This window comes from Exophiala aquamarina, assembly GCF_000709125.1.
Source record: "Exophiala aquamarina CBS 119918 chromosome Unknown aczIA-supercont1.5, whole genome shotgun sequence".
Lineage (NCBI taxonomy): Eukaryota > Fungi > Ascomycota > Eurotiomycetes > Chaetothyriales > Herpotrichiellaceae > Exophiala > Exophiala aquamarina.
Genome location: NW_013550583.1, coordinates 1,295,820 through 1,320,028, shown reverse-complemented (window position 1 = coordinate 1,320,028; position 24,209 = coordinate 1,295,820). Strand labels below are relative to the sequence as shown.

Below are 24,209 nucleotides of genomic sequence, written 5' to 3'. Positions count from 1 at the left end.
GAGGAAAGCACCTTACTACTATAGCACTATACTAATCAACTATAGTGGATGGCGGCGAGCATAAACTTAAATATTTCGAGGATCTAAGTTTCTAAGTTTTAGAAAACTAGTAAGTCTACTTCTGAAAATATCTTCACTAAAGATGATAAATTAGAAGTATAAAAATACAAAAATAATATAAAATAATAAGTTCTTAGTAACGTCTACGAGTTAAGTTACGTAAAAGGAACTATTAGTAGTTACGTAAGCTAGCTCCTCTTGGCGAGCGCTACTTCTTCCTTAATATACTAAAATATTCATCTCTCTACAATGACTGCCTCTTTTAATTTTAAATCACTACTAACTTATCTTAAACCACTATCATCTTCCAAGATGTCTCTGGATATCTCTAGATGCGTGGAAACAACGAATGTCAAGCTACTTTAGCATTTTCTTTAATGTTAGAGACTAATTACCGCGTTCTAGGCGGATTATCAAGAGAATGGCCGTCTTAGCCGCGGTGAAGCGAAAGCTGCCAACGCCGAGCGCACTCACGGTAAGTTCCCTGCTTCCCTACTTGTGGATTGCCATTCCTCTGGATAAATGCTTACAACATCATGGACATTATTAACCATTAACCTGATACAATCTATTGGCTTTCTCCTGTTTTCGTTGTGAGACACGGCTGTCCCCGTGGCGGTGGGCAGTTACTCCAGAGAGACGCGTCCACCGGCCGGCACGATGCCAAAACCAACTCCCTTTTACTACCCAACACGACCGCCCTGCAATTCTACAACGAGTCAATGTTGAACTGATCAAGCAATCCAAATCAAAGCGAAGGCTAATAACAATCATGATTCTAGAACAATCCTGTCTTAATCGAGATCTCAGACGACGAGTCCGACGAGGTACGTTACTACTAGGCCTATGCGCTCCCCGGCTTAGCTACCCCAGTCCACCCTATAACTCCCACTTTTTACCTCTGCAAACCTCTCGAGTCTTGCGCAGAGGAAATTAGGGACTTTTCTTATTGACTATTTTTAGGTCATCGCCGTACCACCAGCGAAACGCCATAAGTCTACCACTCCAAGCATCAACGGTCAGTTAGCACGCAGTCAGTCACGTGAGGGAAGTCACGAGCACAAAGTCGCAACTCCAAAGTCGTCACGTGTTGTAGACGTCTCTGAATCCAAAGTCAAGAAATCGCCATGGAAGCAGCTGTCACGCTTCTCATATCCATATGAAAGTCTTGACAGACCCTTTGCACCCTCCTTCCATCTGAAACAAAGCCAACCTTCACAATCGAATGGAATCCGATCTCACCACAGAGAAAAATCCTCAGACAGACCACGATCTCAAGGCAGAGTCGGCGCCAACCCTTCAAGATCCCGATCACCTAGAACTAGCAACAACATCCCTACGTCTGAAGTACAAGTTGCTCGTGCATCGGCCGACTCTCAGCCGTCTAAGTTCAGTCGAGCGTTGGCTGAGTCTAGCCCCAGATCTCGACTTCTCTCTGTTGATATTAGAACTCGTCCGACCCCGACTCCTCAAAAGAATGGCTCCTATTCTGCAAATGCAAGAAAGTCATTAGTCCCCGAAACGCAAAGTCCCAAGCTCTTCTCGCCGACGCCTTCTCAGTCGAATATAGAGATCCGCATTCCTAGCCTGCTTCACCAATGGACAGCTCCTTTACCAAAGTCAGCAGCGGCCCTGAAAGCAGAGGCCCAAGCTCAGAAGAAAGCTTTACTAGCCGATTTGATGGTTACTGCCGAGCATGCTAAGCACAGACCTGATGAATTACTTCGCCATTTTGGACAGACCGGGTTTTCCGACAGCTTTAGCACTGAGGAAGATCTGACCGCGAGACATAGGTTGGCATCGAAGAAAAAGAAGACGCTGCAACCAAATTCAAGAACCGATCGAGTGCTAGATATCAGTCTTGACCTCGTGGACTCCTTCGACAAGCTCATCATCTCCAGCACCTCGAGAATTACACCGGAACAGTCCTCGCGAGTACTTCTCACCAACAGATTCAATGAGCCGGTGGAGGGCCCCCCGTTGACATTCGCCAATGATGTCAACGAAAGCCTTCTCAATGGCAAATTTCAGTTCACAGATCGCTATATAATCCGATCCGGCATCAAATCAGCTCCTTCAAGCACTAACTATGGGTGTACGTGTTTTGTCAGCTGCAATCTACAGTCATGCCATTGCTTTAGCAAAGAGGCCGCTGATGAAACGGGTAAAGGCCGTCACACTGAGCAACGTCAGACTTATGTCCGCCGGCCGGACGGAATTGTTGTCCTGACTGATACCTACATGGCCCAGGAACTCGATCCCGTCGCTAAGCACTACGAGATCACTGAGTGCAATGAGTTCTGCGCTTGTGGGCCAGATTGCTGGAACCGCGTTGTTGGCAAGGGGCGGACGGTTCCGCTCGAAGTATTTCAGACTGCGAAATGTGGCTTTGGAGTCCGCTCATCTGTCGATATAGTCAAAGGACAGTTTATTGAGCTCTACCTCGGCGAGGTAATCACAGAATCTGAGCTGAAACGACGAGAAGATGCCGCCGAAGAGGGCGAGTCTTCCTACATCTATTCTCTCGACTGGTTCACAGGCGTTGAGAAGTACCACGTCGACGGCCAGTACCACGGCACCGCCATGCGGTTCGTCAATCACTCGTGCCAACCAAACGCGCGTTGCTTTACCGTCCAGACCCACAAACAGGATAAAAAACTGTACTACCTTGCGTTCTTCGCAATCGAAAACATTCCGAAAGCAGTTGAAATTCGGATTGACTACCACGGCGGGGGCAGTGACGAGCAAGATCTGCCCGACCAGATCGACGGAGAAAAGTTTGACGAGCTCGTCCGTTGCTATTGCGGCGAGAAGAAATGCCGAAAGTTCCTCTGGACTCCTGCTATCACGAGACGGCGGCGGCGGCGGCGGCGGCGGCGTGGGGAATGAAGGAAGCGGGAAGCGAAACGGCTGCATGAAACAGGACAGCCTGTATTATGATGTCATGGCCAAAGGGAGGATTGTGTGACTAGCTTGATAGACAGGCTGACGGGCTTTTTCTCTTGTTTATCGTCTATTCAAGTGAGTGAACTCACGAAATGCTGCATGGTTTGGTTCGCTGGTTCATTCAATGATTGGTCGGCCGATTGGGTGGTTGGTTGGTTGGTTGGTTGGTTGGTTGGTTGGTTGGGGCGCGACTTCGATCGACTCTACAGTCCACTGTGTGTACATAGCATACGTTCGAATAACGAACCGAGAAAAACGGAAGGAAGCCGAAACTGGCGGCGGCGGCAGCATCAAGCAAAATCCCAGCGGCGGTGCCGAGTGCAGCACAGCTACAGCAAGGCAAAAGGTTGAATTTTGCATTCTTGTTAAGAGTCCGGTTCTTTTTCCCTCTCCCCCCTTCCGCTTCGACGATCCTTGCACAACCTTCACGTTTCTTGTCGGGAAACACGCGCTCAGCGAGCGAGGTGCAGATGGCCGGGATCGATACCAAACATCATCATAAGTACTACGCGTAGTGCAACTATTGGTTGGGTAGCAGGGCGGGGGCGAGCCAGGGGACGCCTTGTTGCCCCAACTAACTGAGGTAGTTGGCCTATATCGTCTCGCGGTGACGAGAGTCATGCACGCAGGAGACCTCGTGGCTTTCATTAACATGCAAGTGTAGACATGTATATATCTCACGCTCATGCATGTTATCGCATATTGATACATTATCTAAACTCTCAAGAGGCATATCTCCAGACATGCCAAGTCATCAAAGGCTCTAATCGTATAGAACCCCTTTCTCCTCGCCTCTCGTACACTCTTCATTTCGCTCGTTCGATGAAATCTGTATGTACAAACAACCCTGTTCAGATTTCCTCCGCAAAAGTCCCTTCCGTGATTTGTTTGATTTAATAGGCTGACTCCTGAACACTCATGCGCAGCGCCTCATCAATAGCGGACTTCCTGAATCCCGGGGCGCGGCCGAGACAAGCACTATGCTCGATCAAGCGTTCGAGGAACATATCGACATCGAAGGTCACTGGGCCTTGGGCGCTGCGTCCGAGGAAATCCGGGTACATATTGCCAGGTGTGTAGTCTGCGGATAGCTGGGGGGCGAAAAAATTGTTCGGCCACGATGGTGAAAGTGATGAGTTACCAGCGTCGAAGGGAGCGATGCCCGTATGGCTCTTGCCTTCGCTGCCTGTAGTAATGGGGTTGGGTGTGTTGGCGGTGGCAGTGGCAGTGTTGGAGGAGCTCTTGGCGTTGGCAGGGAAGAGTGAGGATGGGTTGGCATAGATATCATTAAGCTCCCTCGCGATGAATGGATCTGTGAGACTGTCGAGTAGTGGTGACGGCGTCCGGATGTTCAACTCGTGCGGGCTGCGAGTGATGCTGGAACTATCGCTTACGGATGAGTTGCCATTTCCGGTGCTTGATTTGATCAGCAGGAGCACGCTCGGGTCGACTCCGATAAAGCTGCTCTGTCCATCAAGGAAGATGCCCTTGGTCTTGAGATACTCTTCGACATCGTGTGAATCATACCATTCGCCGCCAAAGCCGATGTTCTCGAGCATCTCCTGTGTGGTTGCCTCAAGACGAGGTGTCTCGACTTCGACCCAGGGTTGAGGACCGAAGGCTTTTGCGGGACTAACCATGTTCGGCGGATACAAGGGCTTTCCCTCGTCGTCACGCCGGGGGAAGTGAGTTCCAGCGCCACCAATGCGGAAGAAGGGAACACTCCAATTCTCAAGGCTTTCACCAGCGCGGCGTTTGAGCATCTCTTGGAAACGTTGGAGCATGCGTTTGCGGTTAGAAAAGCAAAAAGTAAAGCGGAAAGCGCGCTTGATATAGCTCGGGTCAATATGTGGATTGGTCAAATTTCGGAATGCTCGTTCGAGGCACATACGGTGTAGGCGGCGCGCGAAAGTGGTCTCTTGAAAACTATAAGTATAAGACCCCTGTGGTTGATGCGCGGGCTTGATGGGACGCTCGATAGATTGGCTATCGTTTAGCTCTGTATCGGCAAAGGAAGGAATATGATCTGAAATTTGGGCGTTAAATTGCATCAGTTCATTTAGGCCATGAAGGTTCGAAGTGTCGATGAAGCTGGTTTGCGAGATCGCGGCGAAGAAGCCATCGTCGTCGTCGGCGGCGGCGGAGGCAATGTTTTTCTTGCTAAGAGCTAGTGGAATCTCTTCTACTGCTTCTAAGTCGGTAGAGCTCGGGTTAACACTGGTGCCACGTACATTGGCTCTTGTGGTGGTGCGGGAAGATGGTTGCTTCGTAGCATCTCGACCAGTCCACTTGTTCACATCTTGAGAGTTCGTTCTCTTGACCTTGGCAGCCACATCCGGAGGGTCTGATTCGCCATTGGTGATTTTTGCTATCTTTTCGTCCTCATCGTCGGACTCGGTCGCGGTCACCTTGGAAAAAGCAACAAAAGCCTCAGTGGCGGACTTGAGTTGGCGACCAAGAGTGTAGTGAGATGTCAGAATGCCGGCGTCGACCATGTTGTCGTGGAGGTCCAGAAAGGTCTTGTTCATCTGGTCGATGGTGTCCTCGAGGGCAGCAACCTTATTTTTCAGGGCAGAGATGGTTGTCTCTTTCCGATGGCGATATGCCCTCTGAGCAAGACGAATCTGTGTTCGTCGACGGTCTGCCGCAGTCTCATCTTGAGTGTCTAATCTGGGCCGACCGCGCTGTTTTTTGGAATCTGCTGGATCCTCGTGGTCACCAGCCGTGGGTTGTTTACCAGACCGCTTCTTTTTGGACGGCGGGGCTTGGTCTGTCTCTCCAGAAGAGGAGTTGTCGCCATCTACTGCAGAGGAATTAAGGACTATCCCACCATAGTACTGACTGGGATCAGACTTGCGTTTACGCGGAGGAAGGTCTGTTCCCTCATAAGGCTCCATGAGAGCCTGGGGGTAGCGAGCTGCGGAGAGGATCTCCAAGTCTCCACCAATGGATGATCGATTCATTCCGACGCTCGAATTTATGAGAAGCTGGGTGGGGTCAGATATGATTGATTGAAGGGAGGTATATGTTCGTTCTCCATAGTGGTACTCTGCTGGGGGGTGGTCCATAGAGGCGGCCATGGTTGCAAGGTAAGCACGTATGCAGACCAAGGAATGATTAGTAAACGGAACCAAGGTGAAAGTCGGTCGATGTGTTTGACCAAAATTCGACCAGTTGAATGAGCTGGCGACGGCCGAGGCTCGTGGATTACTGGTTGTTTGGAGAGGTGGGATTGGATAGAAAACGCCCAAAAAGGACAATGGGTGAAGAGGCACCAAACACAGACAGCGGAACAATAAAGAGAAGAAAGTCGCTGTTGATATGCAAGCGCCCCCCTTCTATCCCAATATCAGAAAAGACTTGGGAGTATGGTGTTCAAAAGAGGCGAGGAGTGAAGAAGAATAAGCACACAGCAGCGGGAGAGGCTCTAATACTATGTTGCGAAGGGATCGATTGCTGCTTTATGGACTGATTTCCACGTTTGCTCAGAAATTAGTCAGACTCAGCAGGCCTCGGCTCCAGGGATGAAGATTGCCAGTGGTATAAAGTTGTGGGCAGGGACGCTGCACGGAATATGAGTAACAGGCAGAAAACAACATTCGTTGAACGTTTGGAAGCGTGGCCAGTCTTAGAATGAATAAGTTCAGAGCGAGATGGACCCCATGGGAGGGCCGGAAAGCATGAAGGGAACATCGTTCTTCCCAAGTTAGGTGAAGATGCTTGATCTGGTAATAACGGTCATCGTGATGCATAAGGTTGGTGAGGATGGAGCCAGCCAGACTGCAAGGGGAACCAAGGCTGGTCACCGATGAGGTGTAAATGCCTGGATTAAATGAATAGTAATCAGTCTGGACGACTACGTCCGTAATGCCGAAGCGCTGCCCACCCAGCAGGAAGGAACGCGTCGTGGGTGGTGGGACAAATCGCGTGCCATGCCATCCATCATAGTCGCACCTGCCCCAACTAAACTTGCTGCTTGGCAGTTTAGCTTTTGCTTTGCTAATCAGCCAGCATCAACCACCTGGCTGCGACCAACGGGTTCATCCACCGGCACCCGACTACGCCGCATACCACCGAGTATCTCGCCAGGTGAATACATACATACGTACTCGTATACCAGCGGATGCACGTTACAAGTCAGGTATTTGCCCAGCGCTCAGACGTCATCAGGGGATTGTTTCCTTACCCTTGCCCGAGGGTTCGGGTTCTGAGGAAAGAGAAAGACCATGGAGATGTTTTAATGTTTTGATGTTTTAACCCTATTTGTCGATTTCTCGACATTTGTATTAGTTGAAATATATACCATCTGCCTAGGTTAACCTATGTACCGCGTGATGCCTGTGCCCACCGTGCCGTCCGGTAATCGACGACTCCCCTGCACCTTCCCTCTCGCAGTGACTGCTGCTGATTGCTCCGGTATGGAAATGAATCGTCCTACTCTTACACGTGTCCTCGTAAGTTCGTTTAGCTCCAAGAGCGTCCTGGGAATCCAAACTGCATCTTGCTGCAAGGTCCGATATCCCTTAGTGTAGTTGTGATTGTTGTAGTGATGGTTTGGACTCAAGCACGCTCCATGACTTCAAAGATGCCATCTAGAATGACGGGTGTCTGCATGGTCTCACTCATGAACTCCATCATTGAGCACTGGCTGCCCTGGCTAGACATAGACGAGGTGGTGTTGGCACGTGGTCGTGGTTCGAGGAGGCCCAGGCCGATGCTTTCTGCATGATCAGCCATTTGTTCTTCTTCCAAAGCCAGGTCGATGGCCGACGGTTGCCGCCGGATCTGGTTGCGGGGGCTGCTGGCGGTCATAGGAGAGAGGGTGTGTTCAATACCACTGCCCATAACGGTCTTGCTGCGGAAGCTGCTGAAGGAGGAGCTTGGAGACGAGCTCAGGAAGGATGAGGGTGTGGCAGACATGTTGATATTCTTCGACGTCTTGGGGGCTGATCGGTGAAGAGGGTTGTGGCTGAAGATAGTCTGCAGTGACAAACGCACTCGGGATGTAGATGATGACGATGAATGGGTTCGGAAGCTGCTGGACACTGGTTTAATGGATGCTCCGTGGTCGAGACCTTCGAAGAGAGAAACTAACTGTGCAACGGCCATATTCTGTGGAGATGGAGCCTTTTATGTAGATGAATGTGTATATGCGTATGGGCCACCAATCGACTTGGAAACAACAAATCAAGCAATCGCTTCGCAGAAGTAGCCTGCAACCTCGATCTTGCCAGCAAGTCGAGAGTCTTATGGCAGGATGTAAAACTGCACCGAGACAAGACTCAGACCACGGGAGATCAGATCAGATCAATACCAGTCTGATGTTGCCTGGGAAATCAGTGTTGGACGGGAAAAGAAGTGAACAGACGGTTTTAAAAAGAAAGTATAGGGTCAAAGACAGCAAAGATGGCAACGAGGGAAGAGCAGCTGCGAGGTCAGTGAGACATGATGCTATCAATCAAAAAAGGACAGCAGGTGAAAGAGGATGTGTCAAAGCTGTCTCCGGAGCAGGATATGTATAGCGGGCAGCCCAAGGACCATCAGATGAGGGTTACCAGGGACCGCACAGACACGCAGGCAATAGTTTGGGCCCCAAACCCATGGAAACACAAATTGGCCGTGTCTTGTAAAACGTCAGTGCCATTTCGCGAGGGCAACCCGGGGCATTGGCGGTGGTAAAGGCGGTGCGCTGCTGAGTTTGTGCTGGTGTTGGTGGGGAGGAACCGACGCAAACAATGAGCAAAGGGGAAAAACAAGCTTCACGACCAAACGCGAGTGTCTTGCGTCTTTGCAGCGACCGGCTACTAGCAGCTGGCAACCAGGAATCAGGAACCAGGGACGAACCAACCTTGACGCGACGCCAGATAACCTGACCAATGACCATCTCGCCACCATCTCCCAGTTCCTCACAGGTCCCGGTACCTCATCCACATCATCCCAGGCCAGGGGCGCACCTGAGCCGAGTCAGAGTCTGCGAAAGTACGGAGTACGGAGTACATACCCCCCGGTACGAATTACTCACTGTAGGAGTGACCTCGCCTAGACCCCTACTACGCCAAAGGCACAAAGACACCACACCAGTATGTATGTATTGTAATGAAACACACGCACATCAGACTCTGCGTCTCATCTCGTCAAGGTCGACGGGATTCTCAATCTCGACACTAACTCGACTAGTCTGCTGTTTAGCCCAGTCTCATGTTTGCCTGCGCACTTTGGTGTTTCAGGAGGCCCAACTCCCGACAAGAGCCCCGGTCTTGGAATTTGCTTGTACAGTACCTCACTGAGGGAGCAGCCCCATTCTTCGTTCCAGTGCTTCTACCAGCATCCGAGAAAAGGGCACCAAAGGGGAATGAAAGCCCTTCGCGTCACTGACACTGCCCTTCCAAGCCCCACACGGATCCCGAACCCTCCATCAATCCTCTCCTTGTCCTGTCAGACCCGTGCTTCATTGGTGCATCACGATGAACATCGCGAAACGCAGACGAGACCATACTATCTTACTCCATCACATGATAGAGCGCCCCGGTGTGCCAGTGCGAGATACTCCGTATGGAGTACGGAGCACATACATACAGGGAACATCCTCCATGCCCCGGAATCTCATCAAAAATCCGATGAGCGGGGATGGTGATCGCAATCAAAAGTATCGCCAGATCGACAAGGGCTGCCGAGAAGGAGCAACAATTGATCAAAATAGAAATGAATTCGAATCTCTCGCCTCTCAGAGTCAGAAACCCTAGCTCCTACGCACATAACACTTCCCAGTATTTTGGTTTGGTAGCTCAACACTCTCGTCAAGTCTTCGACCAACAATCCTGATGCCTCTCCATGTAGAACGCCTTCGCTATGTAGCCGGCACACTTTGTCAGTCAGTCCTCAATATTTACAACAAAAATAGGAACATTCGACACCACCGCACCCTTCTCATACCAAATCATTAACTCAATAGTGTATCATCATGAGCTTCCTCGCTGCCCTCCCCTCCTGGTCGTGAAACTTCGTCGAATACTTTCGCCCCATGCCGACGAGTCGAAACTTTCTACCACTCCTAGAGCATTGTGTCCACTGACCGTGCTACCATGACGACTGTGTCCAAGTGTTGGTGTGGTCGGTGATGATCTCGCTGGTCCAGGATAGGACGTGTCGACCGATGATAGCCTGGTGGTCCTGACTGGGCTGCTGCCCGGTGATTCATCGTAGCCTGTGATCGATGCTGGACTTCGTAGAGAATCTCGATATTGGACTGATGTATCAATTGGGGGCAGGTTGGGTGATGGTTTCCTAGCCCCGTATACCGGTGTTGATGAAGTGAAGTCCCGTGGCTCCGTGCCGCTGCTGCTTGCATCAATCCGATCATCTGGATCCTCGATAAAGATTTCGGGAACTGGGAGACCTGGAGGCGATGCAAGTCGTGAATTTCGACGTCGGTCGACCGCCTGTCTGAACTTGCGAGACCAGTGCAGCGTGTCGAAAAAGCCAACCACAGTGTTTCGTCGAATCGTTTCATTTACTCTTTGCAGTCTCGCTCTTCGCCGGAGAAATTCTTCCAGTCTCAAGCTCCGTGAGTCGACAATCACGTTGTAATGCGTCAGCAGGAAGAGCACCGCAGTAAACGGTATTCCGCGGTCTGGCTCTGCTGTCAAAAGCACTTCCTGGTAGAATACATTCATGCGCTCGCGTCGCTGTCGGATCTCCGCCACTGGAATTTGGCTGACACGATCTGCCAATTTATCCAGGTCCATCCCGTCCACTACACGTCGGTTGGGGTTGGGAGGATCGTCAGGCTGCACAGAGCAATCCTCTTTGATTCGACCAACTGTAAAATCACCATCGTAGATCCGCATTTGGAAAACCCCAGAGAGCTCCCCTAGAAGGCGTGGGAACTGCTCCTTGGATATAAACCTTGTCCCGTTGGGATCAAACTCGGCCCATGCTTGTTTGAAGCGTCGGATCTCATCCCGGCTGACGACAGACATCCCACTGCTCTGCTGGTACACGTATGAGAAGCTCTCAAAGATCATCGAAACGAACAGAGACACAAAAATATACATGCTGATGATGTTCCACGCGATGAAAAGCGATCGTGCCCATTTCGAGCTCCCACAGTCGCTGTCGAAGAAACTAGCTTCTCGCACGCAGAATGGCGGTTCAATGCTTGCATAATCTTCCATGATCTGGTTCCAACCTTCTCCAATGCTGATCCTAAAGAGAAGAATCAGGGCTTTGGGGACTGTGCGGAAATTCACATTGTTGTTCTCATTCTCGCCAAACCGGGTTAGGGCAAAGGCTTGTGTGAAGGCGATTGCAAAGACCAAAAACAGGACAAACCACGTTGCCAATAGGTTGAGAATGAGAGGCAGAGACGCCGCAGCTGTCTTGAAAAGCTGGTCCAGCTGGTTGTTGCGCGGTATCAGGAGAAATACAACAGATACCAGAAAGAGCCTGTGGAGCACGTCGAATGTCCGAAGATTAGCATTTGCCAAACTCATCACCGATGTCACAAAGATTCCAGACACCGCAATGATCGAGTAAACGTCCCATGATCTCCTTCTGAAACGGTCCCACGAAAGTCCGATAATTTTGACGGCAATGTTGACGATGAGGACAAGAGTAAAGGCCAAGAATAGGTACTCACGCAATTTTTGCCACCATTTCGGTTCTGGGTAGAAATCGACGATAAGAAGGGCAAGATGCGCCAGCAGGATGCCAGTGATGAAACGTTGCCATACCCCTCGTTTCTGGATTGAAGCTTCATAACACCATTTTTTGAAAGTGGAGCCTTTGTGGTGGATGGAACGCTTGGAGGGTGAGATCTGCTTGAGGAGCTTCCGCAGTTCCAGCCAGGACCGCTGCTCCGCCGTCAGGAAAGCCACACCCGTCTGCTCGGTGTAATTGCGCATGAAGACGGAAATGAACAAGGTCAGCACGAATACAGCACCGAGCAAGTTGAAGATGATAAAGTAAACAGCGTTTCCTTGAGACGCGAATGGTACTGGTTGCAAGCCGCGTCCTGTGATGCTCATGCCTGACTGCAAGACACCCGTCCAGCCCTCTTGCGATACAATCTGGAAAAGGATAAATAATGAGTCGCCAAAGCTGTCGAAGCTAAACCAGGGGTTGGCTACTGTTCTTGGGGCAAGTACAGGCCAATTGAATGGGGTGGAGTTGAATTCGCCAACGCAGTTAGTTAATAAACCACTAAAGTCTCCGTCATTGCAAGCTTGCATCTGACCATTGAACAGATTGAGACCGAGAATTGCAAACGGGATGAGTAGACTCATCGAGACGAAGGCTGCAGCAAGAATTTTGTAGATGCCAATCACAATGACGGAGTAGAACGTTTCCCTCGCCGTGTCACTGATGTTGAGGAGGCGTAAGGCTCTCAACGCCTTGAAAGCACCAACAGCCCGCGAAACACCATCATCGCGGAACAAAGCGGTAGCAACGTTAATCCAGAGAGTAATTAGCACAACGGCATCGATGACACCCCAGATACTTCGAAAGTATGCGTGCGGGGTGAAGAACAGACCATCCGCAATGGTTTTGATGAGCGCTTCAATTAGAAAGAGGACGGCGAAGCCCAAATCTGTCCAAATGAACCAGTTCTTGATACTCATTGGGTTCTCCAAGTAATAGTCTCTTTGGTAAAGCGGTGTAGTAATGCAGGCGAGTATAACCATCGCCACAATGGCCGCGTAGGTAAACGCCGAAAAAACATACCATGCTGGTCGATATGGGGACACGCCTTCGACACGTTCACTCCCTCGGCCTGGCCCCACAACATATTGACACATCCTTCGAATCGGGTTGTTTGGCTTGAAAATAAACAAAGAAACGTTATATCTCGGATGTGATTGAAGATATTGACGCTGTGCGCGCCGTCGATTCTCTGTACCGGTGACCACACGTTTTGCAGCGGCTCGTGGATCAAACTCTTCATTCGCCCGGGTAGATGATGTGTTGGTATAAAAGGGGTTAGGCTCCTTGTGGGAGTTAAGGCCGGTAAATTTGGTCCAAATTTTGGACAGGAAGCCTGGTTTGACGGTGGCTACCTGGGAGAGATGCATTGATGTTGGACGGCGGCTGATGCTTTCATCTTGCTCATCCAGAAAATCCTTGACAACAGCATCCTTTAAGAGTTGTTCAACAGTTGAGGAGCCATACTCGAGTGGATCGCGATGTCTAATGGAATCCCGCCCCATCTTGAAAACGGCTGCCAAAGACAAGTTACCGGAGGCAGGACCCGCAACCTCCTTCTGTTTCAAAAAGGCCTTGACTTGCTGTAGGCGCTTTTCATCTTCCGACACATCGAAACTCTCTTGAATGACAGCAATAAACATGTTCAGTACAATCAAGTTGGCAACGACAAACCACAAGATAAAGAACATTGCACTAAGCCACGCAGTATTCCATCGGAGGTTGAATTGCGTCGCGTTGTACATCACTGAGGTCCAATTCTCGCTAGAAAATATAATATACATGCCTATAAAGGAGTTCCAAATATCGAAGAATGTTGTTTGTATTGTCTCTCCAGCGGCATCCACAGGTGGGAAATCGCCACGAAATTGTTGTGAGGCCATAATAGCGGCGAGGAAAGTAAATAGAAATACGAAGAGAATCAAGTTGATCAAGCCAACAATATTTCCAAAGACGGTCATGATGAGCTCTCTGGTGACTCTGACAGCAAGGACGACTCGATAGATACGGGCAATTTGGAAAGTGGTGAGCCAGGCATATGCCTGTCCAGAATTCCGTATCGCTGGTATTTGGATAATGGAAGTCACAATCGCAAGGAAAAGGTCGACACAGTTTCGTTTGCCGCGGAAGAAGTTTCTCCAATCGCACAGGAAGCGAAGAATGATCTCAACCAGCAGAAGCAGAGTCACAACGGTTTCTAAATTCATGATGAGCTTCTCCGATGACTCGCTCATATTGGCCTCTCGAGTGGCTTGAACAAGTAGCGAGAAAGCGATCACAAGCACCCAGAAGATGTGCGTTTTGTCGAGCAGCGCCTTCAGCCGGCTTTTCTTGGTCATACTCTCGTCCTCTGGGATCGGCTCGTCGATCTTTTCAGCGGTAAAGGCGCTCTGCTTGCTTTCTTCCCGAATGATTTGGAAGGACGAAGTGATGACTGCAACTAGCAAATTGACCAACCACAAACTCAAAACCACAATGCCTGCTGCAAAGAACAATGCGGCCGTAAGATAGTCTGAATCGGTCAGGTAATACAGCAGGTCAGAGAAAGTGTTTGAGCTGATGATGACAAAGACCAGCTCGAGCGACTGAAGAATATTGTCAAAACCCACGGTCCCATTGTAAGGGCCTTCGGGTCCCTCCACACACAACGAGCCTTGAGGGCAGAGATATCCTTTGGATTCTTGGGAACCATTACGTCCGTCACTGAATAGCCATGGCATCGGAGCGCCGCTTACAGCATCGAGGTAACCTCCACAGAACTGGATGTTCTCCGGCGCAATGTTGAGGGTGTAATTTTGTCCTGACCCATCATCTCCAACCCAGACACAGGTACGACGCAAGCTTGACTTGAAGCTCTGAACTCCAACGATGCCAAATATGAGCCAGAAGAAGCCTATCAGAAATGCGACATGCACAAGGAGCGGGGCAGCTTTCTTCAAACTTCGTAGAATAATTGAGGTGCCGGCTGTCAGCCCTAACAGGCGCAAAATACGAAGGCAGCTCAACATGTTGAAGACGTATACATGGCTGGAATTTTCAAAGCGACTCAATTGCATGGCAAGCGATATCCAGTAAGATACCACGGCCAAAAAATCGAGTCGATTGAACGAGTGCCTAAGAAAGGCGCGTCGGGCAAGACGTATCCTCTGTTGCTGCTTACTATGGCCTGGACCTCCCGGGGCTGGAACGCCCGTGAATGTCCTCACAATCGAAGGCTGACTTGGACCATCCAAGTCGTCAGTGGCGCTTCTAGCAGGCATTTGGCGATCTTGGGCGGGCGCAAAGAGAGTTTCTGCCTTCTGAAGGACGGCCTTTCGAAGTCCAAGAGACCGATTGAGGGTGCTTAGCTCCCGTGGATTAGAAATAAAGCCGGAGACGATTGTACGCGCAATAAGCTCTAAGGTGTATATCACGAAGAGAGCGAAAATGGAGTAATCGAAGGCTGTACCCCATGACTTGATTCGGGTTTCCAGATATGTTGCATCTGAAGCGGCATTGACTGCAAGTAACACAGTTTGGGCAACAATCAAGGCCAAAATAGTAGGCTCCGTCAGGGGGTGGACAAGAATTTCACAAAGCCATTTCCGAAGAGGGTTCTCGGGACCAAAAATGCCCCAAGTGTTTCCAAGGAGTGGATTTGGATGGATGGCTGGCGGGAACGAGGGGGGAACTGGCGAGACCTCGTAAGACGCGACTTTTTCCAGTGGTGAAGTAGCAGCTGGTGCATCCTCGATATCAGAAATAGTAGGAGCTCCGGAAGCACTGGGTCGGCGTTGATCGCGAACAGATGGCTTACGTCGGATACTTTGCTCCACAATTTCTGAATCGTTACTCAGATTCACAACACGCTGAGAGATGCCACGAAGAATAGAATTTGCTCGAGCCATTGGAGAGGGGGAGGGTGATAAGGACCGAGAACGTTCGGCCGAGAGATCGCGAGTGGAACTGAGACGACGAATGCCACTGGCACTGCTCATCTTCCGCTGCACACCAAGACCGGTATTGAGACTGGGGAGATTGTCCCCAAGACGTGACATGCGACTCGGTTGCAGAGATGGCGATGCTCCATCGTTCCAATGGACAGCAGACCCCCTTCCTGATCTGTCGTGCCGCTGCCCTCTCGAGAGTGAACTGGAAGTTTGAAGTGAGGAGTGCAACTTTCGCCCTTCGGTTAGGGGTGTTGTGTCTGAGTCAGGAGGAGAAAACAGGTTCTCGACTTCGCCAGAATCTCCATCTGCTGGGGTGGTGATAATGGTCGGGCGAGGTAAAGCAGCATTCGGAGGGGTCGAAGGTGGACCGAAAGCTAGGCCAACGGTGGCAGCGGCGAAGCCATCCAGATCTTCGACGGGGGAATGGTCGCTATAACGAGGTCCTCCGCGAGAAGCCCGACCAGATTGATATGCTTGTCCAGCTCTTGTGGGAGACTCCTCGTCCAATCGTGAATAGTCCGGGGTTCGGCGGCCGGTCAACAGTGACCTCGTACGACTATGGCGATGGAAATGGCCGATAATACCGCCTCCATGCTGGTCTTGTCCTTCCGAAGGCGAGTCGTTGTCGGGGGGTCTGGCTAAGTCTTGTAGAGGTATTGACTGCGGCGTGGTGGCTTTTGGCGGAGATCTATCGTGGAAGGACATGGCACAACCGTCGTTCTTGCAAGCACAATATCATACTATCTCCACAAACACAACATAGCGTCGCTGCTCGAAGCGCACGAATCTGTTGGGATAACTGCGGACCAGAATAGGGAGGGCAGGCCAGGAAAAAAAGAGCGATCGGCGCAATGGCGATTAGGAACTATGGCTATGGCGGTATCTGCAGGACCAAAAGAGGCAATCGGGGCAAGAAGCGACGTGGAATGTTGCTCAGACTGAACGAATGAAATGAAGTGAGGAACGTAAACAGACAATAATGGAAAGTCGTGGTGGTCGTGTTGAGTCGTGGTCGTGAATAGTCGTAAGGGTGTGCCAGGTGGGCAGTGCCAGTGCAGCGAGGAAATGGCAAATATGAGAAGGGGAACAAGCATGTGGTTAGTGGCTGCCCGCCGTATCTCGTTACTCGTAGGCGGTTGGCACTGATCATTCGCCGTCAGTTGGATAGTGGAACTGGTTCTTCAGGCACTGACGCGGCATGGCAGGGAGCATTGAGGTGTGCTGTAACCACCCGGACCGGATATGTCATGCTGCACCCATCTGGGCAAGTGGTTTAACGGCCACGTAACTAATTCAGCAGCTCAACCAAACCTGGTGATACCTGAACAGTCCGTCTGCGAGAGCGGAGGTCGGACTGATCTTAGCACGCCTGTAGGTAAGGATTGGGGGTACTACGAGTAAACCAAACAGCACAACCTAAAATGCACGAGTACTGTAAGCACGCCTGGTGCCTCTCAGCACCCCCTTCGGCCCTAGGTCCGGCCCTTCAGCCCCCAGGCCACTTGTCTCCTTTGGGGTGGTCCAAGGCTGACTCTGTTCCAACCCTGAACTCTGCTCAGTGAACGACTCAAAGCTCATACAACAAAGCCAGGCAGCAATGTATCTTGGCGTCTGTCAAAGAAGAACTGCCGCTGTGAACAAGGAGCCGCTCCGTGTCATATTGCTGCCCCCTATTATTGATTGATCAATCAGAAGCTGGGGAGGATTGTTCGTGCCTGTTCGTACCAGACATAGTTGTTTGATGTTACCAGGTACCCTGTCCTCCGTATTGAGTCCTCGTAGGTACGGACCTTGTACTACTTACATGGTAGTTAGTGCAACATGACAGTAATATCGGCGCCAACAGATCTGGCTGCGAAGATTTGACTTTCTTCAATTATGTTTCTGGCAGCATAACGCGTCAGCTGCATCCACAAAAGACTGGCCCACCGAGACATGACGTCGTGGAGTTCTGTAAGTGTCTGCACGAATATTGCCAGCAAAGAGATTACGGAGGACTTCGATACGAGACCTTCACAATTGCAGTCGCAACGAGCGGCAGAGCCCAGAGCCCGAAACCGAAACCGAAATCAGAAGTATGGCCTTCTCCGTTTATTCATACAAGTTTCAGAGCGCGGAGCTGAAAAGACGCCGCTGGAATGATCGATTGAAAGAGTGATGGATTCCTAATTACATAGGTACCTATTTCAGCTTGTGGCCGTTGACAATATAGTAACCGTCAAGTTGGGCTACTAATCACCAGTTGCCGTCCGCGATCTTCCTCTCGATCGGTACAACAAACATTTTGTTCCAAAGGAAGCTCCCGTAGGCATTCGACTCCTACCTCTTTCGTCTAATTTCATGGCTTGGTGTTTCAATTTTGATTGGGGGTGTTTTGGAAAAACTGATCTCTCCCCTTCCACCTTATCTCTGCCTTAGGTAGGTATGGATTCTTACTATGCACATACATTCAGCAACGACGCTCTGATGCCGTTCAACAACGGCGACAACCAAATAATGGACCGAGTGAACTCCGTAGCCTTATGACTGCCGTCATGCTTCGATCTAGCGACGAGCCACTCGTGAGGAGCGCTGTCTACGTCGGGGAGGAAAAACTTTCTCTCCGAGGCTCCATCTCCAAAAGGAAGGCAGGTTCCACCAACATCATCGAGGCCGCCCTGCCAAACAACAGAATGGCCGGAATATCCTTCCGTTGACGCTGCCAATGTGATACCTCATTGGCACGGAGAGACTTTTTCTTGCAAAGTGACATGATATCTCTATACTCCCACAGGACCCGTTAGTTCAACGCTTCAGCGGGTAAACTCCTCCGATCTGTGCAATCAGCAGCGCCAATTTTATTCTTATGTCACGCCCAAGGAACAAAGAGACGCCATGTCGTGTTTCAATCTGACGTACTGCTGTGGTACCAGTGGCAATTGAGGAATATTTCTTATCGCGAATCGCGCCAGGTAGGGGCACTGAGAAAAGGTAGTATTGAGAAGCTCTCGAACAATTGCCATTCTGAACGGCCTTGATCTCCGTCCCTTTTACTTTCTCTTCGCTCAAAACCTTCAATAGCACTTATATCAATCTACACAGCATGAAGACCAGCCATAACCATCTCGGCTTTCAAAATCGGCAAGACGGCCAAACCGGAAGGGTCGAATTGCTAGACACGCCATTCAATATCTACAGACGACGACAGACAAATCGTCTGACCCGCCACCTCGAATACAAACAAGCAAAAGTCAACCAAGGTCCTCGTCTTAAACACCTAGTGTATGATCGTCTGAGCAAAGCCTGCAATTGTTCCCACTGCCGTGAGTTTCCACTTTGACTTTTGTAGAATCTGAGGTTAGTGCACTGCTTCCTCGCCATGTCAAATCACTACAACTTTATCCACCACATATCAAGTCTACATCCAGTCCAGTATCTGGTTCGTCGACATCTACCCATTGGTCCATCTGGTGTAAACCACGCTACCACAAATCCAGACGCTTCACCACACAGGGGTCCTGCATCCAGTTCGAGCCCAGACGCTCTACCACCCGATATCTCCAAGTCTACTGCCGACCACACTCCTACTTCACCTTCCCAACCCCTCCATCAACAACCAAATCCTGCCCAGTGACGAATCCGGCGCCGAGGAGGTACTCGACGGCCTCAGCGATATCCTCGGGAACTCCGGCGCGGTTCGTCGGGTGGTCTTTGACATCGTCTTCTCCCATACCCCATTCAGCTCTGCCTTTCTCCTCTCCTTCTCGATGCTCGTGCGTGGCTTTGATCCGTCCCGGCGAGACCTGGTTGACGCGGATGCCGAGCGACTGCATTGAGACGGCCATACTTTGTGTTAGGCCTAGGAGTGCCGCTGGGCGTTTGCCGGGGAAGTGTCAGAAATTGTGCGTTGAGGGCTTTAGGATCAGGGAGGGGAAGGAAGAAGGAAAATTCAACTGTTGACAGGGAATCTCTAAATACCTTTTGTGCTGGCATAGCCTTCCTGGTTCGGATCAGAGATCAGAGCTCGAAAGCTGCTGATGTGGATGATACAAGGCCCTACAGTGCCGACCTTCGAGCCGGGCAATTTCTGCTTATCCTCCTGCCGGTCAACCTTCATGTACGGAAGACAGGCCTGAGACATGACGAAGGTCCCTGTTAGATTCGTCTCGACATAGGCCTGCCACTGTTCCAAAACCGACTCATCCTCCATGGTCTTGCCGTCACCCCAGTACGGGTTCGAGATACCCGCATTATTGACGAGGAAGTCAATATGGTTGTCTAGAAAGACGGCAGCCTTGCTGCGAACGGTCTGACGGATCGAGTCGACCGATCGCAGGTCGCAGACCGCCCAGCCGACATTGTTGGTCTCGAAGTATTCCTTCAGATGGACTTCCGCGGTGTGCTTGATGTTGTCCTCGTTGACATCGAGGACGAAGATCTTGTGGCCCTTGGAAGCAAAATGTCGTGCTAGCGCTCTACCAATCCCTAGATATGTGTTTAATATTTAGTTCCGAGTCAAAACTGATTAAATTTCCATTTCCTGCGAAGCGATGTATATTCCATCCAGCAAAGGTCACAGCACATACCTTGTCCAGCACCGCTGATCACGATCCGAGCAGTCCCGTCTTGGAGCATTCTCGAAAAGTTTCTAAACTGCTTATGGGTCGCCAAAAGCCTGGTTGACTGCTAGAAATTGCTATTTAACGTCGGATGTGGTGTATGCAGTCCACAATCATTGGCACATGTCCAATACATATAATGTATCACAATGACCAGATCCAAAAGACGACGGGATCACTTTCCGCCATACAAATCGGGCGACGGATCTAGCGTTAGAGCATTAAAGCAATCGAGGGCTGCTGAGTAGCGACGCTGCACGCCGTCATCCCGCGTCGAATCGTGTCGCTCAGAGAGACAGAGAGGATCACTCTCAAACCCACATTTCATGTGAGATACAGCTGGTCCGGGGTAGAAATCCGTTTGGGTTCAGATCATATGTGTCGGTGACGTAAAAGTGGAAACATTGGTTGCGACTCTCGCAATCACCTCAATCTATGCAGGAATTTACACATGGTGGGCAACACTTCCTGTTATATAGACTGCTGTTGAGGTTTTTCAGCTTTGCTTCACTGGTCCCAAGGGCATACGGGGTGTAAAGAAAGTTGTACCTTGATGTTGGTGAAGATGGCCAGTGAAAGGAGTTTGAAATGGTTAACTGTTGAAGAAAGGGTACAAGTGAGGGTTCGTTCCCCCATTTGTGGGAGGCGCGTCCGTGAGTCATGTGCGCCTACAGTACAATCTGATGGGGTCAAATTATGTCCCAAGCGCGATTTCCTCGTTCACAATCAACCCAATGAATCTGCTTAAATTCCACTAGCACAAAGCACCAAGGTCAGCAAAAAATAAGACAGGAAGCGCATATTCGTCATAATATAAGTTCATTGATATTTTTGCATTGCCAGCCTGGGAGCAGTAGCCAGAGCCGGATGCCGGGAGAAGGTCTAAGTTAAGACGGGCCCTCTAGGGCCCAACAAAGATCGTGCCTCCACAAAGTGTGCCATTGAAATAAGTGAGAGTACTCATGCACAAAAACCAATAGTCATCGTGAATGGTCGTCACGGCCTCGAATGACTACACCTGCACACACCATGAGAGACTCAAGGAGGGAGCCGTACTGGTTCGCCGCATGAATCCAGTCACCATCAATGCCAGGCGACCCTTGCCGAGCGCAGAAGCTTCTTGACTTGCTGAGGTACCATATCCTTGGTGCGCGAGCTCACTTTTCGGAGAGCTTGCAAATGTCGACTTTTCCGGAAGACATCGTCCCACAATGGCTCATGAACACAGTCGATCAGCTCAGTCTTCTCATCGACAGGACTGAGCATGATCGGGACATTCATGACCTCTTCTTGTTCCAGCTTCTGACCCTTCCAAGCAGCTGTCTTTGGGATGCGGGACGTCAATGGCGCCAATGCATCATCCCAAGTGCCGGACCTCAAATGGCACTTCTCAAACTCAAACTCATGCAGCACTTTTCGGTGGGACATAATGAAGGCGGATGCTTGGTCCGCATCGAGACTGGCATTGGTGAGATGCATGGTCTTCAGGAGACGAAACTTGAGCGGTCTGAAGGCAGATTTAGTGCTTGAGTCTGGACAGGCATTGGAACAGTCAAGTGAAGTTGGACGTGATGTACAAGGTTCGATGTGGAGAGAGAGGGGACAGGGACCTTTCGCCCCCTGCCATTGGAATTTTAAGTTCTCCAGGCTTCGTAGCGAGCCCAAATAGCTGTGAAGAATCTTCAGGTGGTCTGAAGGTTGATCACGACCATATTCAAAGGAGTCCATCTCGATACGGAGCGTTTTGATACGTTTCCACACGCGAGTGGAAGCAGGCGACGAGCCAATGCTCGTCTGAGGTCTCAAGTGGAGCATTGCTCCAGGGTGTATCGGTGCAAGCTCGAGGGACTCGAGTTGAGTTGGATTGGTCGTCTCAATGGCCAACCGCAGTGAGACCAAAGCATAGTCAACAATGTCTCTCCTATATCTCTGACCAGAGGGCTGGCCCGGGCATGAGATATGTAGGTGACGAAGGTTTGGCATTGCAATAAAGGCTCTGAAAAAGGAGTCGACATCTGTGGCGGCGTGAAAAAGAGGTGGATAATGTTTAACCAGTAAGTCATTCATCTCCCAAGACCCATACTTAGAAGAGGAAGTGGATGAGCAGCTAGAGTAACAGGAGGAAGTGGTCGAGCTGGAGGACGAAGCCGGTCGCGACATGCTTAGACGTGGCTCGTAGATAAACTTGACCTCTTCCAAAGTACCAGGTATGAGAAGAGGGTGGAGGAAGGTGTCCACGTGATGCGGCATGCTGAACACTAGCTCTCGAACATGAATACCAATGCGATCCAGTGCAGACATTCGCGCCCTGCGCGTAAAGGTAGTGGTACTGAAGTGGACTGTGATGGATCTGAACAGAACCGGAGCGACATTCCTGGCAAAATCTTTACCGACGAGTCGCAGAGTTCGAAGATCATCCTGCTGGACCTGGCTTAAGACACCTTGTCGAATAAGGTCGGTCCGCCACATATTGGCGAAGGCGAGAGAAGACATATTGGACGTTGTGCATTGCTTGGGTGATTAGGTAAGGCAGAATGTTCTTAGGCTGAGGTAGAAAGGGTATAGACAAATGTTCCCGAGCACCAGTTGAAAAGGCAAGAGTGGAGAGTCCGAGTAGAATATAACAAATGGAATACAATGAAACTACCTTCGTCCACACATATTGGTGCTTGAAGGAGTAGGCTAGAAGAAAACCAGGTAACAAGTGTATAGAAGGACTGAGGGAGGTCGACCAACACGGCAAGAGGGGAAATTACAAACCTACCTTTTCAAGGCAGCAAATGGTGGGAATGCGTATAGATATAGAGTGAGTCATTTCACGGAAAGGGAATGGCATTGAATGCAGCAAGAAGGATTGTGCTGCATATGTGTTGTCGTGCTATATCGCGACTTTGGCACGGTCGAGAACACGCGAACAGAGAATAGGACGAGTCTATAGGTGCTTGAGGGGAAGTCAAGGCAGGACAAGGAGGTTGGAGATGCACGTCGTGCATTAGACGGGAATTTCGTGGTGCACACGCGCCAAACGCCCGTCTCGGAGGCTCTTCCAGCACCTTGGACTGTTGTGTTGTGGTTCTGACTTGGATCCTCGCCCACAAATCATATATTATGATTCGAGGTTAACAAGTGACTGTGGCTGGTGATAGAGGCTTTCACAATGTTGTGATGAAACAGTAGACCTCAGTTTCAAACAAACGCAGTCGGGGGCAAGTCGTTGGCAAAGAAGAACATGTGACTCGGCTTACCTGCTTTATCGGTGTATCAGTTGTCGATCGCGATCGTGCCCGGCCCTCAGAGCCCTGACACGTGAACACGGTCGTGTGGCGCGTCGTGGCTCGTGACACAATTGGGGCGCTGCTCAAACCTACCAATCCGATCCCAATTGAACTGTAGCCTTTCTCCCAGTCTGAGATAGCCGATGGCACTCGTGTTATCCGCACCTGCCGAATGGCCCCAAAAGACACAATTATATACATTTATTGTGCCCTCAATTGGACAACATGCCGAGGTATTCAGAATAGGGGTCACGGTCATGGCACCAAACATGATACCACCTGAGACGGAGCCCCGGCGAGCCCGATCCGTTTTGAGTCTTTTCACCAAGTTTTTCCTTCATCCTACCCGTGCTTTGCCACACCGAAACTCACATTGACGGCCCTTGAGTCTTTCGAGGCGTTCCTTCATAACCAAGCTTTTCGGTCCACGTTCAGTGCCGAGCTAGCATGACATCAGTAACGGATTTCCGGGCACCACAGCCAACTGGCCACTGGCCATGCACACAAGGAAACCCTTCCACAGAAAAGCACGCGACCCTTTGCTTCTCTTATACGTATACATGCACTTTGTAGCCTCATGCCATACCATTAATCCTACTAACCTGAATCGTGTTCTCTCCCTTTCCTCATCTTATGCTAACTGCACATATATTATCTTTCGAACCCAATAGCTGGGGCAGTTTCAAAATTCGATCACCCCA

The 24,209-nt window shown here is 50.4% G+C and overlaps 6 protein-coding genes across 6 annotated transcripts; 1 reads left to right on the top strand and 5 right to left on the bottom strand.

Annotated features, from left to right (window-relative positions):
• Nucleotides 1-481: 481 nt before the first annotated feature.
• Nucleotides 482-2,949, top strand: A1O9_07138 (uncharacterized protein; the record flags this gene model as incomplete). The annotated part of the gene is made up of 3 exons (XM_013404084.1): nt 482-535; nt 843-887; nt 1,024-2,949. The coding sequence occupies 3 exons, from the start codon at nt 482-484 to the stop codon at nt 2,947-2,949; spliced, it is 2,025 nt and encodes a 674-aa protein (XP_013259538.1).
• A 950-nt stretch (nt 2,950-3,899) lies between these two features.
• Nucleotides 3,900-6,086, bottom strand: A1O9_07137 (uncharacterized protein; the record flags this gene model as incomplete). Its single annotated transcript, XM_013404083.1, has 1 exon — nt 3,900-6,086. The coding sequence occupies one exon, from the start codon at nt 6,084-6,086 to the stop codon at nt 3,900-3,902; it is 2,187 nt and encodes a 728-aa protein (XP_013259537.1).
• A 1,480-nt stretch (nt 6,087-7,566) lies between these two features.
• Nucleotides 7,567-7,893, bottom strand: A1O9_07136 (uncharacterized protein; the record flags this gene model as incomplete). The annotated part of the gene is made up of 1 exon (XM_013404082.1): nt 7,567-7,893. Exon 1 carries the CDS (start codon nt 7,849-7,851, stop codon nt 7,567-7,569), a length of 285 nt encoding a protein of 94 aa, XP_013259536.1. The 5' UTR covers nt 7,852-7,893.
• Nucleotides 7,894-9,965: 2,072 nt separating this feature from the next.
• Nucleotides 9,966-16,340, bottom strand: A1O9_07135 (uncharacterized protein; the record flags this gene model as incomplete). The annotated part of the gene is made up of 1 exon (XM_013404081.1): nt 9,966-16,340. The coding sequence occupies one exon, from the start codon at nt 16,338-16,340 to the stop codon at nt 9,966-9,968; it is 6,375 nt and encodes a 2,124-aa protein (XP_013259535.1).
• A 2,858-nt stretch (nt 16,341-19,198) lies between these two features.
• A1O9_07134 (uncharacterized protein) lies at nt 19,199-20,249 on the bottom strand (the record flags this gene model as incomplete). The annotated part of the gene is made up of 3 exons (XM_013404080.1): nt 19,199-19,485; nt 19,593-20,099; nt 20,201-20,249. 3 exons carry the CDS (start codon nt 20,247-20,249, stop codon nt 19,199-19,201), a joined length of 843 nt encoding a protein of 280 aa, XP_013259534.1.
• Nucleotides 20,250-21,316: 1,067 nt separating this feature from the next.
• A1O9_07133 (uncharacterized protein) lies at nt 21,317-22,726 on the bottom strand (the record flags this gene model as incomplete). Its single annotated transcript, XM_013404079.1, has 1 exon — nt 21,317-22,726. One exon carries the CDS (start codon nt 22,724-22,726, stop codon nt 21,317-21,319), a length of 1,410 nt encoding a protein of 469 aa, XP_013259533.1.
• Between the last annotated feature and the right edge of the window lie 1,483 nt (nt 22,727-24,209).